Source organism: Crassostrea angulata, chromosome 9 (assembly GCF_025612915.1).
Source record: "Crassostrea angulata isolate pt1a10 chromosome 9, ASM2561291v2, whole genome shotgun sequence".
NCBI classification, from domain to species: domain Eukaryota; kingdom Metazoa; phylum Mollusca; class Bivalvia; order Ostreida; family Ostreidae; genus Magallana; species Magallana angulata.
Window position 1 is genome coordinate 28507053 of NC_069119.1, and position 14870 is coordinate 28521922.

At 33.7% G+C, this 14870-nt stretch overlaps 1 protein-coding gene across 13 annotated transcripts in view; it reads left to right on the forward strand.

Moving 5' to 3' along the window:
- The first annotated feature begins 952 nt into the window (after positions 1–952).
- Positions 953–14870, forward strand: part of LOC128162396 (rho GTPase-activating protein 21-like) — a 54941-nt gene continuing 41023 nt past the window's right edge. For 2 of the 13 annotated variants that reach the window (XM_052825575.1, XM_052825576.1), the window contains exon 1: positions 3297–3738. In XM_052825575.1, coding sequence (XP_052681535.1) covers positions 3676–3738 — 63 coding nt within the window. In that variant the 5' untranslated portion in view covers positions 3297–3675. Of the gene's footprint in view, positions 995–1095; positions 1300–2266; positions 2333–3296; positions 3739–4819; positions 4868–6050; positions 6754–9925; positions 10117–10438; positions 10456–14870 lie in introns of those variants that run through there. The other 11 variants (XM_052825578.1, XM_052825586.1, XM_052825584.1 and 8 more) reach the window with 9 other exon arrangements.

The following is a 14870-nucleotide window of genomic DNA, read 5'->3' on the forward strand; positions in this document are numbered from 1 at the left end:
ATAAACAAATTTCAATATTACAAGGACATACCCTTATTTGAATTAAAATTGTAAATGCTGATTCAATTCTACTTATCTAGTAGATTCTGAAAAGTACTGCTGCTTCGTGTATATATAGAGTTCATCTTTTATTAGAATAAATATAAAAGAAATGAGCTCCGGTTGAAATTTCGCTTAATATTATAGGTATTTAATATTTTTTCTATAGATTTCATTGAAGCATCAGCACTTTTTAATGAATTAAGCATTCCCTGTTTTTGTATATGTAGTGTCGAAAGAGAGATAAACCTTGTTTACATGAATAACTGTGTAACTCGGAAAATACACATTCATTGTCAAAAGAAAGAGATAATTGATATAATGATATTCCCGTCTAAATTAAAGGTACTCAATTCATTTTTTTATTATTAGTTTCCAAGGACAAATCCCGCTGGGCCTTTTAAAAGTTTTCTCTTTCCAAAAAAATTTCAAGTACCACTATGATTCCTTTTCAGGCACGAAGCATCGGTTTTGAAAGGGGGGGGAGGGGGGCAGACTCATCCAAAAAATCTTGACAAGCAAAAAAAAAAGGAAATTAGGAATTTTCCGAAATCTTCAAACTCCTAATCCGTGGGGGGGGGGGTTGTTTGGGGGGGGGGGTTGTTATATGCTCCCAAAACAGTGGGGGCCAACTCCATGGTAATTCAATTTTTTATATGTTATTTTTAAAAAATTAGTTGCTGCGAGCACCCCCCCGATGCTACGTGCCTGCTTTTGTCACAGATGTAGTAGAAATTGAAAAATTCTAAAAAGATGAAATAAGTTTAACTAACATGTAATTTTATCTACAAAAATAACGACATCTGTCCCATATAGCACTTTTAAGTTAAAAAAAAAAGGGGAAATCGCTATACTCAGCGTGTGCTCTGGTAACCCGAAACCTATTCCGTACAAATTACTTTCACATTCGAAACAATTTTGTATGAACGATCTTACGCCTTACAGGTAAAACACACACTGACACAGGTGAGTTATTTACTTTCTTACTAAAACCTATTCATTGACTCAACAAAAACAAATACAGTTGCAAACACTGGTAGGACTAGAGTGTTTGAGTTTTATTGTCACGTTTCAAAGATTCCGAGCTCTTCGGGATAAATTGCGTTGTTTTATCCACGGCGTGGTTTGTATGTAAACAAACATGGCGGGTTTTTGGTTACAGTAACGTCGGAATTCACGTTTAACTGTGGATAGTAAAATTTTGACATGTTGTGCATTTGATAAAACGGTGCTATTTTCCATGGATATGGGTCATAGATGGTAAGTTTAGCTGTTGTGGATATTAATTCGTCGTTTATTATTTTAACTCGATTTTCCTCAGTTTTTGTTTACACAACTGGCATAGAACACCAATATTCCCAGAGACACCAGTGTTGTAGTATGTACCGAGATTCCTCTTCAGGTGCTTTTTGTTGATTTGCTTACATAATTAATAATTATACATTTACATTTCTAACAATAAAGAATGGTTAAGTATACACAGACGCGTCCTTTCATCAAATGAGAAATTGACAAAAAAAGTACATGGGATTTATGATGGAAAATCATTTAAATTTTGCTATCTACAAAGTTTTATTCACTTTTTCCACATTTTCAAGTATTTTAATGCAATGCAAATTCCATGTAAACATTTGGATGTGTCTTTTAACCAGATGCAACAGAAGGGATCAAATATTTCGTTCAAATAAAATTGTGAAATATTTTTTTTATGTATTGATCTGAATTCATGTAGTTTGGACATAAAGATATTTATATTATTGAAATACATGTAGTAAACAAAATAATGCAACCAGGATATCTGGACAGATTGTACAAGGTAATATTTTCTCAGATTGAATGTTTATAAGTCCATATTATATACATGTATTGAGGCTTTTAAATTATATTCTTTAGAATCGTTGCATAAACTTCTAAACATTATGGAAATTAATGAAATGTCATTTTTTCTGGCTCCTTTGAAAATTCCACAGTGTAAAATATTTTATGTAGGATTTCAGACATGTAATAATTAAGGAAATAAACCTCAAACAAATTTAAATCATATGATGGGTCAATAATAAAGGCCTTGAAAGTTAAAGACAGTATATAGCTTATTGTAAGTTTAAGATAGCTTTGACAACAATGAGACAATATTTACCCATCACCTAATTTTTTTATAGAATAATTGTTAAAATTCATTTAAAAATTTGTTAAAATTCATGACTCATACATATTGTCATTATTTTTCCAGTTTCTTCATGATGCTAGTCCTAAATGATGCATGAATTGTAACAACATTGTTATGGAGAAGGAGGTAAATGAATTATCTGATATAGATCTTACTAATACGTCCACCAGAAATCACTAACTAAAGTCACAATCGTCAAGAATTGATAGAGATTTATGGGGAATAACTCTTGCAGATCTATTTGCCTAAACCACACTGTTGCATCTCAAATCAGCTGCAAATAATCCATTTAAAAAGTTTTTAATATTTTGATTCTTCTACATACATGTAAAAACCAACAAGAGATTATCCTTTTGATCGATCGGTTTTTCCATTACCGGTAATTGCAATATTGAGTGCATTGATGTAAGCCATATGTATAAACATGTAGGTTTAATTGGGAGATCTTATAAAGTAAATTTGCATGGTAATATCGGGGAGTATAGACAGGGACGTATATATATATATTTAATACTAGTACATGTATAGATAATACGTCTCTGGTATAAAGTAACTGATGTTTATATATACAAGCAGACATAATCAATATACATCACAATACAATTGGCCCGTTTAATGCACTACACAGCTGTAATAGGCTTAATATATAAAATTAAGCCCTATAAGCTCTCAGACCGAAGAGTCATAGAGTAAAAGTTGGTCTGGGGTTTTTATAGCCCCAAGTTTGAACATCCATGAAGGCTGGTTGCCAGTGTGAAACTGCTTGCAGTTGTCAACTTTTTGTGTTGAACATTTTTTGGTTTATATAATCTTGAAACTACTGGTATTATTCCTGATTTGACTTATACCGGTAAATGATTGATTTAGAGAGAGAGAGAGTACAGTTTGTAATTTTCATAAAAAGAAAAAGAATTTTAATTTTTCACAGTGCTCGAAAAGCAATATTCAAAAAAAAAAATTGTGAAATTTTTTAAATTGTTTTCAAAATAAAGTCGATACCACCACCTGTTTACAATAATAATAAATTTGTGCATCAAAAATGTTATTATGCAATACAGACAAATCTATTCTTAGCCTTTCTATAAAATACCACCATTTGCCCTAATGCCAGCTTTATAAGATAGAGGGAATTCCAATCCAAGTTTTCAACTTTTTCTCCCCTCTCTCTCACTGACTGAAATATTTGCTCTGTTTATTCTGGATAACAGTCTGGCGTACACTGGGCCTCCTGAGGTTCTGAAGATGTTTTGGTGATTTTGTTTTCATTTTTTTCTCTCGATCTTCTGGATGTGCGTGCAATTTCAGAACTCTTGGACAAGCCAGCTAGCTATCATTTTTTTCTGTGAAGAGAATGCAGATTGAGGCAGTGTTATAGGAATTATTCATGATTCACCGGAGGGATTAAAACTTTCAAGGGAGGATTAAATTGTGAGAAGTTATATTGTCCACCGAATGTAAACACTTGGGCCATGGAGAGCTTTGTTGTTCAGTTTAGGAAGAGTAAAGTCTCTTCCCATCGCCGAAATGTCCATGTGAGTTAATTTACAATCACTGTAATTTTGATAATTGCTTTCTCTGAAGGGTCATTGCATTTGGTTTTGGGGGGGGGGGGGTTGCAAATGTTTCAAGGATGTTTGATATACATGTCATTGCAAATGTGAAATGTTATGGAATCCTTGCTTTTGAGTTTTAACTTGCACAAATGCATGCATCATGAAATGTTTTTGAAAACATCACTGGTAATGTGTTTTGTAGCTGCATTACATGTAGGAGCCTCTGGAATGTATTGAAATGAGGTCTGTTTTTTGTTGTAATAAATACGAAAGTTTTTGTCATAAATTTACCAAAAAATCCCGTCTGCCTCATATCAGAGATCCAAAAACTTTAGAACGTCTTAATATACATATGTTTTTAAATTAGCATGATCATCAATCCAACACTTAAATTGATGCATGTGAGAATTTACCTGTTCAGTTATGGATTAATACATGGCAGGTACAAGTGTTAGTTAAGGTTTTGTGTTGTCTCACATATAGTACTTATAGATAAAAAATGTACTTAGGCATCCCCCTGTGACGGCAGGTCTTGTTTAGTCTCAAATTTAGTACCTAGATAAAAAATGTACTTAGGTGTCCCCCTGTGATGGCAAGTCTTGTTTACAGTCTCACATTCAGTACCTAGATAAAAAATGTACTTAGGTGTCCCCCTGTGATGGCAAGTCTTGTTTAGTCTCAGTCATATACGGTACTTTGATCTTGTTTATTCTCATGATCAGTACTTTGATAAAAAAAATGTACTTAAGTGTCCCCCGCGTGACTGACCAGGTAAAAAATCCTCACCTGTGATGAGCACCTCCTTAGCTCAGCGTGTCTTTCCCTACCCCCAGGGTGACCATTTATTAAATTGATGTGATAATTATCCCTGCTGTGCAATACACTACAGGTAACATCAGGTAATCATGGTGGGCCGTAATCACCGCCCCTGTAATTTCTTGTCCCATGTGAAACTTGGACCCTCTGGCCCTCACACTGTTTGGGTGGTGGTGGCGATTAATTTTACGAAGCCAAATTTGTCTCCGAGATCAAACAAACTCTTCTTTTTGCACGGGGGAGAGCAATTAACTTCTCAATGGTTAATCACATGTTGTTGGCTCATAATAAGGTAAAGAGAGATTTGTTTATATATACCTGTCTCAATTCCTGATGTATTTATTTGTTTCGTACTGTGTTGTGCACATAAACAAAATTCTGCATTTCATTGCAATCAGCAATTGTGTCTTTGTTGTGAGTGGCATTTGTTGCTTTTTTCATGATGATGATTTTCTTTTGCAAGTCATAGCGTTATGAATTGTACTGTCATTGGCTACACACTCATTTTTCTTCCACTTTTCGAATCTCCTATAATAATAGCTAGATCAAATACTGAGAATTATTTTTCAAAGTGTGCTGGATCTTGATTTGGTTACCTTATGCACCTGGCATATTTAATGCATGTATAATGATAATCAAAACATTTTCTACTCATAATATCAATGCTTATAATGCAAATATCTGGACTATTTGTAATTTGAATGTAAATTTTTATTCTGACATAAAATGCAACTCTCTACTGTGTATAAACATTAAAGTTAAAGAACCATGCGGAGATGCTCATACTTTTGGTTTGATGTTTTTAAGATAGAGTGGTCAGTGGATCCATCTGTTTAATGTAAAACCCAGACACCCCAATATGCTGTGACCTTTAACCTTGATCTGTCTGTAAAAATAGGTAATCATATTTTGGCCCAGGGCCCTGGAATGTTTTCAAGTATGCCTGTGATCATAATTCGATCTCAATTTATTAATACCAACTCTTGCGGCATATATGTATTTAAATGTTCTGTTGTGTATAAAATGCCTGGTATTTTAATTTCATCTGCGTGTCCTAATATTTTGTCCTAGCTGACGCTGTAAAAACAAGATTATGATAGGCTTTTGATATTGTCAGTACATGTACAGTGTTAGTCAATTTCAAAGTGTCAGAATTTGTCAGATTATTTTAACTGCCGACATGCCATTGCTTTGAATATTTTGAATTCCCTGTTTTTCCTTTGATTTTTAGTGGGATTTGGGGGTGGGTGCGGTTTCATCATTTTTCATGGCTGTTTTGTGTATTGCATGTTTACTTTTCCCCATCCATTTTTGATGCTTTGCTGATTTTTGTTGTTGTTTTTTTTTATGGTTAATGATTAATACCACAGGAATGCCTAATGGCTTGTATTTTCATTGAAAACTCATAATTGAAAACCTATACAGTACAAGCCTCTTTAGTGTCGGAGAAACTTGACGTGTAATTAAACAGGTACAGGTATCAGAACTAAATATCTCTACATGCCGGCGTGGTATTAAGAGTGCATTCAAAACACATTGACACATTTCAGGGTCAGCTATCAAAAGGTGTGCACTTCTGGGTTTAAATGCATTATCTCAAGGCTAATGAGTATTACTTAATTAACATGGTGGGTATAAGAAAGAAGGTGTCTTGAAGTCATTGGTCCATGGTAAACTATCAGCACTTTAATTGCGTCAAAAAAAAAAAAGGAGAGAGAGAAGGAACGAACAGGGGATATTCAGCACTACAGATGTGTATCTGCAATGGCTGAGCCATGAATGGGGCCTTTGTAGAATGCCATAATATTATCCCCCAAACAAAGTTTGTGCCGGCTGTCTGGACCCTTACGTGAAAGAATTCTACCTGGCATTAAGAGTTTGTTACATAGCAGCGTTTTACAGGTGTGTATTCCTTATGCGCTTGACTTGATGTGACAGTCTTTTGAAGCCTTTTTTTTTTTTGCCGTTCAAGGATGTACATGTAGATTAAGCCGGAATCACAGACAGTTAACAAGCCACGCTGGACAGCTCGGGTTGTTGTTTGTTTGTGAAGGGATTATCTGGAAGTTCTATTAGCACTTACCTAATACATTCAATCGGTGGCACCGTCTGCCCATTGTTCTCCTGTTGACCGACCACTCCATAAAGCTTTAAACTCTGGCCAGGTACAAATACCAGGTGAGGAATTTTTATCATACCTGTCGTTTTTCTTCCCTTCCAATTGGTGTGGCATCGCTCAGCCAGGTCTGATTTTTAAGGGAGATACATGTAAGCGAGTGGCTTAATGTTTCTCAAAAAGTGATTTCTAAAGGGAGATAGGAATCATGGACAGGGTGGTCAAAATATTCACGAACAAAGGTTTGTCACACAACTGCTAACAGGGCCTCATATTAATATGAAAACATTATTAATATATAGGTTCTCTTTAGTATTTCAGTTTGGTGCTTTCAAAATGTATGAGACCCAAGCAATTTCTTGCCATAAATGATTCTCATATGATGCAACCTTTTTTTCCTCTTGATATGTGTAGCTAACCTTCTTTCAAAAAAGAATTTCTAAAGTAATTTAAGTGGGTCATGGGTATTTAAGTTCCTTTAACTTTGATAATCTTTGAAATTCAATGATGCTTTAATTTTTCCATGAGATTTTTCTGTAAATTGACTGCTTTATTGCATCAACGAAGAGGATTCAACCTTATCAATAAGAAATATCACTGAGAAGCTCTCATATCAAGTTGATTTTTGTTGAAATCTGTTTGATCTCAAGAAATGTATATTAAATACACCAAGAATTTTTCATGAAGAAACTGCTGTATATACCAGTAATCATAAAATGCAGAGTTTACTTCTTGAAGTGTCTTTGAAATACTTTCAATCTGAAAGATCTTTTTAAAAACATTGTAAATTTACACTTAACACAGATCTCTATTTTTCCTCCTGCTCATATATTTAAAGAATATACTGTCAGCACAATGTCATGACAATGCGTGTGTGATAACTGACCGACATCAATTTTTATGGTGAAATTCTGTTAATTTAAGGTTTCAAGGTACCTTAAATTTTTGCTGTCAGATTCATGAATCTATTCCATCCTGCTACATCTGTTGGTTGGACCATTCTAATCTCTCTTTTCTTGAATCTTCCTGATTCTGTGAGGAATTGATTAGCACTAACAGAGCATTCTTGAGATATCACAGGAATTTCACTGTTTGTCTTAAGCTTGTTGGATAACTAAATGTTTTGTCAACTCTTGCCTTTGTTTTTCAAAACCTTGCATTATGGGAGGAATCTTTCAGTTGATGTCAGCTGCTCAGTTGATAGAAAACTTGAAATTCAATTCCCAAAAAGTTATAATGTTTGCATAAAAATCAAGAGAAACATGCATCGCCTGCAAGCTTTTGAAGTATAATTCCTTCATTTTCTACCAGTTGTGAACAATAAAAAACTACAACTGTTTCTAAAGCTCAGCAATTGCAATTATACTTTTTCACAACTTACAAAATGTATCACAATATAGTGGAATCGGGTAATGAAGTACTCATGTTTACTTAAATAATTTAAGGAATCTACAGCACAATAAATGTTGAAAGTACAATGTATGTGTTTTCTTGTACATATGTATTTTACAAAAGAATCAATATTTTTTTTTTCAATGTATAAAAAAGAAATATACATCAAAATTGCCTTTTAAAATTTTTGGGATCTAATTGAAAAGAAAGAACACTTAAAATCCTTTTTACATTGGTTAAATGACAAAAGTATACAATTCACTCCTTTTATTTTTTGTGACTGGTTCACCTGGGATGTTAAACCTTAATTGTAGTTGAGTCACAGTTAATTGTGTAGAAAGATGATATTGTAATTGAATCTACAAGAGGAAGTAATTGTGGTTGAGGTGAATTTTATGTTAAATGTATTTATTTTGACAGTTAACAGAGAGAGAGCGAGAGTGAGAGAGAGAGAGAGATAGAAAGGAGAGAGAGAGAGAGTGGAATAGAATATATTTGATTAAGAAATACTTAGATCCAGAGTTAGAACAATTATTCACAGAGACAAAAAAATCAAGGGAGTTATTATGTAAGAGAGAAAGAGATAAAATTTTAGACTATTAAAAGTAAAAATATAGATAGAGAGAAGAGGATAAATTGAGAGCAGTAGGAGAGAGAGAGAGAGAGAGAGAGAGAGAGAGAGAGAGAGAGAGATGGTTTCAACATGAGTCATGAGCAGGACCAGGAATACACATCTGTTGTGAGGGATTAGTTGGAGTTTTATGATAATCCACAATCATGTCCAGACCACGAGTCTGGTTTCTTACAGATGTGGCAGGTGTATTTGTGATGTTGAGGGGAAAGCAGGTTTTGGGAGGGGGTGATTTAACGGCATCAGACAGGGGGCGATTACTTTGTGTACCAGCCTCCATAAACAAACTTTACATCATCGTGAATTGAAGCCGACACAGGTATTAATGGTAGATAAATATTCAAGATTGCCTCTGAATTGAGCAGTTGTGCTCTTTATGATAGCTGTTGGGGGAAAAAATTTGGTATGTAAATACAGAATTGTTTTTTCATTTTGTATGGTAAACATTCTCCTGTTTTAAATTGAAAAGCTGATTTTGGGTTATCAAACCTAGATTTTGTTTCTTCTCATCATTTTTGGACAGATACAGCTAGTGAACTCTTTTGTGTTTCTGAGGGTTTTAACCCCTAATTGACATGCTAAGATTTCAATGCTTAATATATAGAGAAATTTATGGAAGCTTTTCTACACAAAATATGCCCCACTGTCCCATTTCGTAGATGATCTCCTCAATGCATGAAAGAATTCAAGGAAGTGAATTCTTTTGCTACGGAAAAAAAATGTGGGAAACAATTTGAAGTTTAGTAATATAATTTACAGCCTTTATTATTCGCCTCTCTCACCTGTTGAATTGAAATACCTGAGAACCCATATTCATCTGGGGCCTTCGTGTGTATAGTTAAAAGCCCACTCTTTTTCTCTAATACCTGTAGGCCCCTGGCCCTATGAATTTGTGTGTATAATAACATTTGGTCTGTGGGTTGTGTTGGTGGGTTATGAATGAATTGTCCAGGTCGTGTTTACGACTTTGGGGCTTATTATAGCTGGACTCTGTTTTATGTATATTGCTGTTGGCTGGCTGGTATAGGAGTTCGGCTCTGTGAAGTACGTAGTACCAGAAGTTTCTTCCTGTGTGAGGAATCTACATTTTAAACTCCGTTATATATGTCAGAGAATTTTTCTATAAAGTGTTTCCTAAGTGTTTTTACTGTTTCTGTTCAGTTAGAGGAAGGAGATTGGTTGATATATATATATATATATACGCGATTTACTGGAGTTTATGTACATGTATCTTTGTGCACTCCGTATTAAATCAAAAAAGCGGAGAAATATTCATATACTGTGAGTGACGGTTCCTTGCCCTAGTTATTTCCTTTCATCAGAGGGCTGGCTCAGAAGTCGTGTTTGCTGTTTTTGGAATTGATCATTCATATTTCATTTGATTTCGCTCTGACGGCACAGTGTAAGTAAATATATACCTATCAATGGATTTATTTATTTAATATGCTGATGTCATACAAATATGACAGCTTGACAGAGATATAAATAGAACTGAATTTTTTCCAGGTGAGTGCAGATTTTACCTGAAAAGACAAAAGTGAATTTATTTATTTAATATTACGTCATGATGGGGTTAAGAAATTAATATTTTTGCTGCTGATTTCACTTTATTAGTAACATGCATGCATTTGCTCTCCCTTAGTGTATTGTTTTTGACATGAATTCTGACGTGCATGGATAAGACTTGGGTCGCTGTGTGATTTGTAATTATCTTTTTGATGAAGCAGTCTGATTATAACAGGTTAGTCTATACTTATGGTAAATTTTACAAGGTGATTTGCCTTTGACTCATACCCGATAAATGCCATTGGTTTCTGAACTTAACTTTTATGTCTAAATGAATGGAAGAATCTGATGATACATTTGACATTTATAAATGCAATTAATATACCTTCGGTGCTTACAAGTCATTTTGAATACTGTCTGTGAGGGGTATATTACTTGGTAATTTATCCAGTACATGTGGTTGTCGCATGGCAAATTATTGATATTTAAGGGGATGAGGGCAAAGGAGGATGCGTGGGGTGGGGGTGGGGCAATATAGGTACATGCATGCATGTCTTTCAAGGAAATTACAGGACATGTATTAGACTGTCTGCTATTAGTCAATCTAAGCACTAGACAAATGTCTAAATAATAGATCTAGACATGACGTAAAGAGCTGGAGGCGGGATGATTTTTTTTTTGCGGAGAAAGGGGAAGGGGTATTTTACTGTGTGAATTTAATAAGTTTGAATCCCCCTCTAGACCCGTGCATCGAGGTCTCAATTCAGAAATTGTTGAATCTATTAACAATCATGCTATAAGTATATTTAAGATCACAGTGTAAAGTTACATGTAGATTCCTAATTAAACGCGAGGAATTAATATCTGCATAAAATCGCGAGAAGCACCCTTCACGGATTTATAATCTCGCCATTATTTTCTTAGAGTTTGAAGAACCATAAGAAATAAAAGAAAAAGTTCCACATTCGCGATTTTATATTCCTGTGATTTGATACAAACCAGCTGGATTGCGGAATAAAGTACTCACGTAATATAAGGAATTTACAGTACATGTATGTTGTTATTTGACCACTGACTGCTGTGTAAAACATGGCGCATTGAAGAACTGAAGAAACCAGCCCTTCCCCTCCTTCCTTGATATGTCATTTAAGATGTGTCGGTGAATATTAAACTTTATGCAAATTGTAAACATCAATAACACAAAGGAAATAGAGTGCACTATACTTTAAGTTTGCACAATTTCTTCATACATGTACATGTAGGTCACGGGGGAAGACAAAATTAAGACAACATAAAAGAGACCTGTTAAGTATCTATATTGATGTACATTGGGAGAGAAACCCTTAGCCATTATATAGGAGTCATGTGATATGACTGAATGTATTTTTACAACCCACCTAGTTTAACGCTAGCTCCTTATATTTTAATACAGGTACATGTAGGTACAGGTGATCGACATCTTAATTTGTTTATTTCACTCTAAAGTCAGCCCCCGTTTAAATGAATCATTAATTGCCATTGATAATTATATATCGAACTAATCATCTTTTCTGCCACTTCATGCTACAGTTTAAGACTAGTACTATTTGTAATTCGATCACTTAAAGAATTTGCTCTTCACGACTGCAAAGAATGATTTATTAATTCAAGATTTGTAAAGAAAAGGATAGAAATGTAAGTATATTTGAAATGGATTGAATTGAAATATTTCAAAAAAAAATTTGATTTGATTTTATTATTATGTTAGCAAATCCCAATATTGTAAATCTGTTGGAGGTTAGTTTTCTGAAACAATTTTGAAATGACAGTTTATCTGAAAAGTTGGGCATCATAAGCGCTAATAATTTATATATTGGTGAGTTGGGATGATTCAGGAAATATCCCCTAAAATTGATGTCGGAACGAAATACCTCCAACATTACGAATGCTTAAGTGTTGATCCTGTAAACAGCTCGGGCTTTTAACAAAACACTTGGAGTATTTAGTAGATGAAGATTCAATTGGAAAGAAGAAATGGCTTAAGAGTTTCTTAATGGGCAAAGCTGTTAATTTTTTATTCATTCAGCTTTATGTATTGCTGGTTGGCTGTAATTAAAGCCAAGAACATTCCAGGAATGTCAATGAAAGAAGGAAATGACTTTTTACTTCAAGTTAAAAGTTTTAATTAAAATTATTTCCATTTTTTATGTTCCGATGTAAAATTCTTTAGCATGACGAATCAGATTATACTGTCTCTTGATCTCTCTCTTTTTTTTTTTAAACGAAAAAGTTTAATTACATTTTTTCATATATTTCACCTGATATTGTATGTAACGAAAATGAAGGTTTTACTTTACAAACTTCCATCCATCAAATTTAATCGTACGGTAGTTTCGTAGTTTTCGTCCTGTCTGGGTTCCAGGGGAACAGTGGGGCACCTGTTCTAGGCAGTTTGAAAGGTGAAAATTGGTTCTTATGCGCAAGATAATTTAGTTGTTTTCCCAGGATGAATCACACGAAATGCCTTGAACGTGGCTCTCTTTCATCTCTAAGTAATATCTTTGTTTTCACAGTCAGAGGTCCCAATAGTTTTTGCATGGTTTATACGCTTTCACGATCATGGTGTTTTATTATAGGGCTTTTTTACATGTTATATTATAATGCTGATAAAATGGATGATTTGAATCTCAGACATTTAATTAAGTCGTACACATTGAATTTATTTCTGCATTTGCCAGGAGCCTTTATACTTAGACATTTATTTATGCTACATGTATTTGAATTGTATTATGAATAGAACCATGCAATTATATAATTCATTGCTGATTATATCATGCAGACATGTATTGATGCAGTGATCTGTATTATATTGCGTGAACTTGCGCCATAGTGGAAGCTGCATAATTTACTCATTGCAGGCGAAATTTTTTTAATTATGATAACAAAATTGCGATTTCTAATTATATTTCTAGATTTAGAGTTTTACTTGTGTACATCACTATTTTTGTATGGTAGATAAATCTAAAAAAAAAAAAAAAAAAAAATCACAATTTTTTTCTTTAATAAATCTTACACTGTCAGCAGTTATATGATATTTATGACTTCATGATAGATGAACCGTTTAATGGTGAAACACATGTAAAAGAAATGCCATATATAAGGACAGAATTATATCAATGTATAATAACTGTAGACAAAATTACAGACTTAGATAATTAATTGTAGGTTGTAGATGACTTATATAAACTAGATAATGAATTGTAGGTGGTAGACCAAAGTTAGGCTGTTGATAACTTTTCTGGTAAAGCGTGGTTCGTAAGGAATGAAATGACATAATTCTGTTATATCAGCTAGAGAAAGAAGATAGTACATCTTATGTTACAGTAATGGTTGTCGCATCCGATTACATTTTTTGCCAAAATGTTGTCTCAGTGGGTATCAAGTTTGAGGAAGAAAAGTATAAGCATTAGGCTATTTAAACTTCATCTAGTTTATATGGCAGATTAGTGGCAAATGTAGTTTATACCTGAATAATAAACAGGCTGACATAAAGCTGCGGTTGTCTGACAGTACATGTAGTACTTCAGTGTTGTGACTAAGGGATGTAATTGTACCGTACATTGTAGATGTACTTATCTGATCTGTTGCAGCACAAATCTACTTGTATCCTCTCATTGCTTTAAGGCATCATAAGACATCTTGTAGCATATCAAGTGGATGGTACAAGAATGGCATTGATTATGATGTCTGTATTGCAATTGCACAATGTTCCATGTATGATTGAATGGTACTGAAAATAGTGCTGATGCAATGTATTCACATGTAGTACATGGACTATTAATATAATACATACATCAATGTAGTACTTTGATTTAGAATTGTTAAACAGTACACTGTGATTGATGTACATGTAGTGAGAACATCATCATGAGATGCAATCTGTTTCCTGTCAGTCAAATAGTCAATATAGATAAATTACAATATATACATTATGTGTGTGTTTTAATTAAAACCACAATAAGAATAATTTACTATTATTTATTTGACAAAATCTATATCTTGATAATTGTAAAGAACAATTTATCAAGTTTGGGAGGAATTGATGTGAAATTCAGTAAATGATTTCAAATTTATATTTACTTTAATTAGATGTATTAGTTTGACGGGTTTTATTTGCGCTATCAGTTCATACATACATTATAAAAACAATTTGACACTCTGGTTTAATTTGCTCTTGATCGCATGTAATAACAAAAACTAATTTAGAGAAAAGAAAGGTTTCACAACAGCAGAAAAATTTGTTAGCAATATTCAGATTCCTGTTTACAGCTAAACAATAAAAATAATGCTGCACGAAAATAATAATGGGGGGAAAAAAAGAAGGAAAACAGAAAAGGCCGGAATGCAACAATCCTTTTGTCTGAGTATTTCACAATATATATTTGTATCGCATGTGTGAGACTTGCAAAATAAAGACGAATTGTTGCCAAACATATGTTATTATCACGTCATAAGAAACAAATTGCTATCCAAAACAAGCATCGTACTAAATTCATTATGTTTACCTGCACTAGTACCCACACACATATTGCCGCACTTCATCCGATGAGTCAAATCTCTTTCTCTCTCGGCTGCTTCTTGTAATTAATACCAAAACAAAAAAAACTGAAT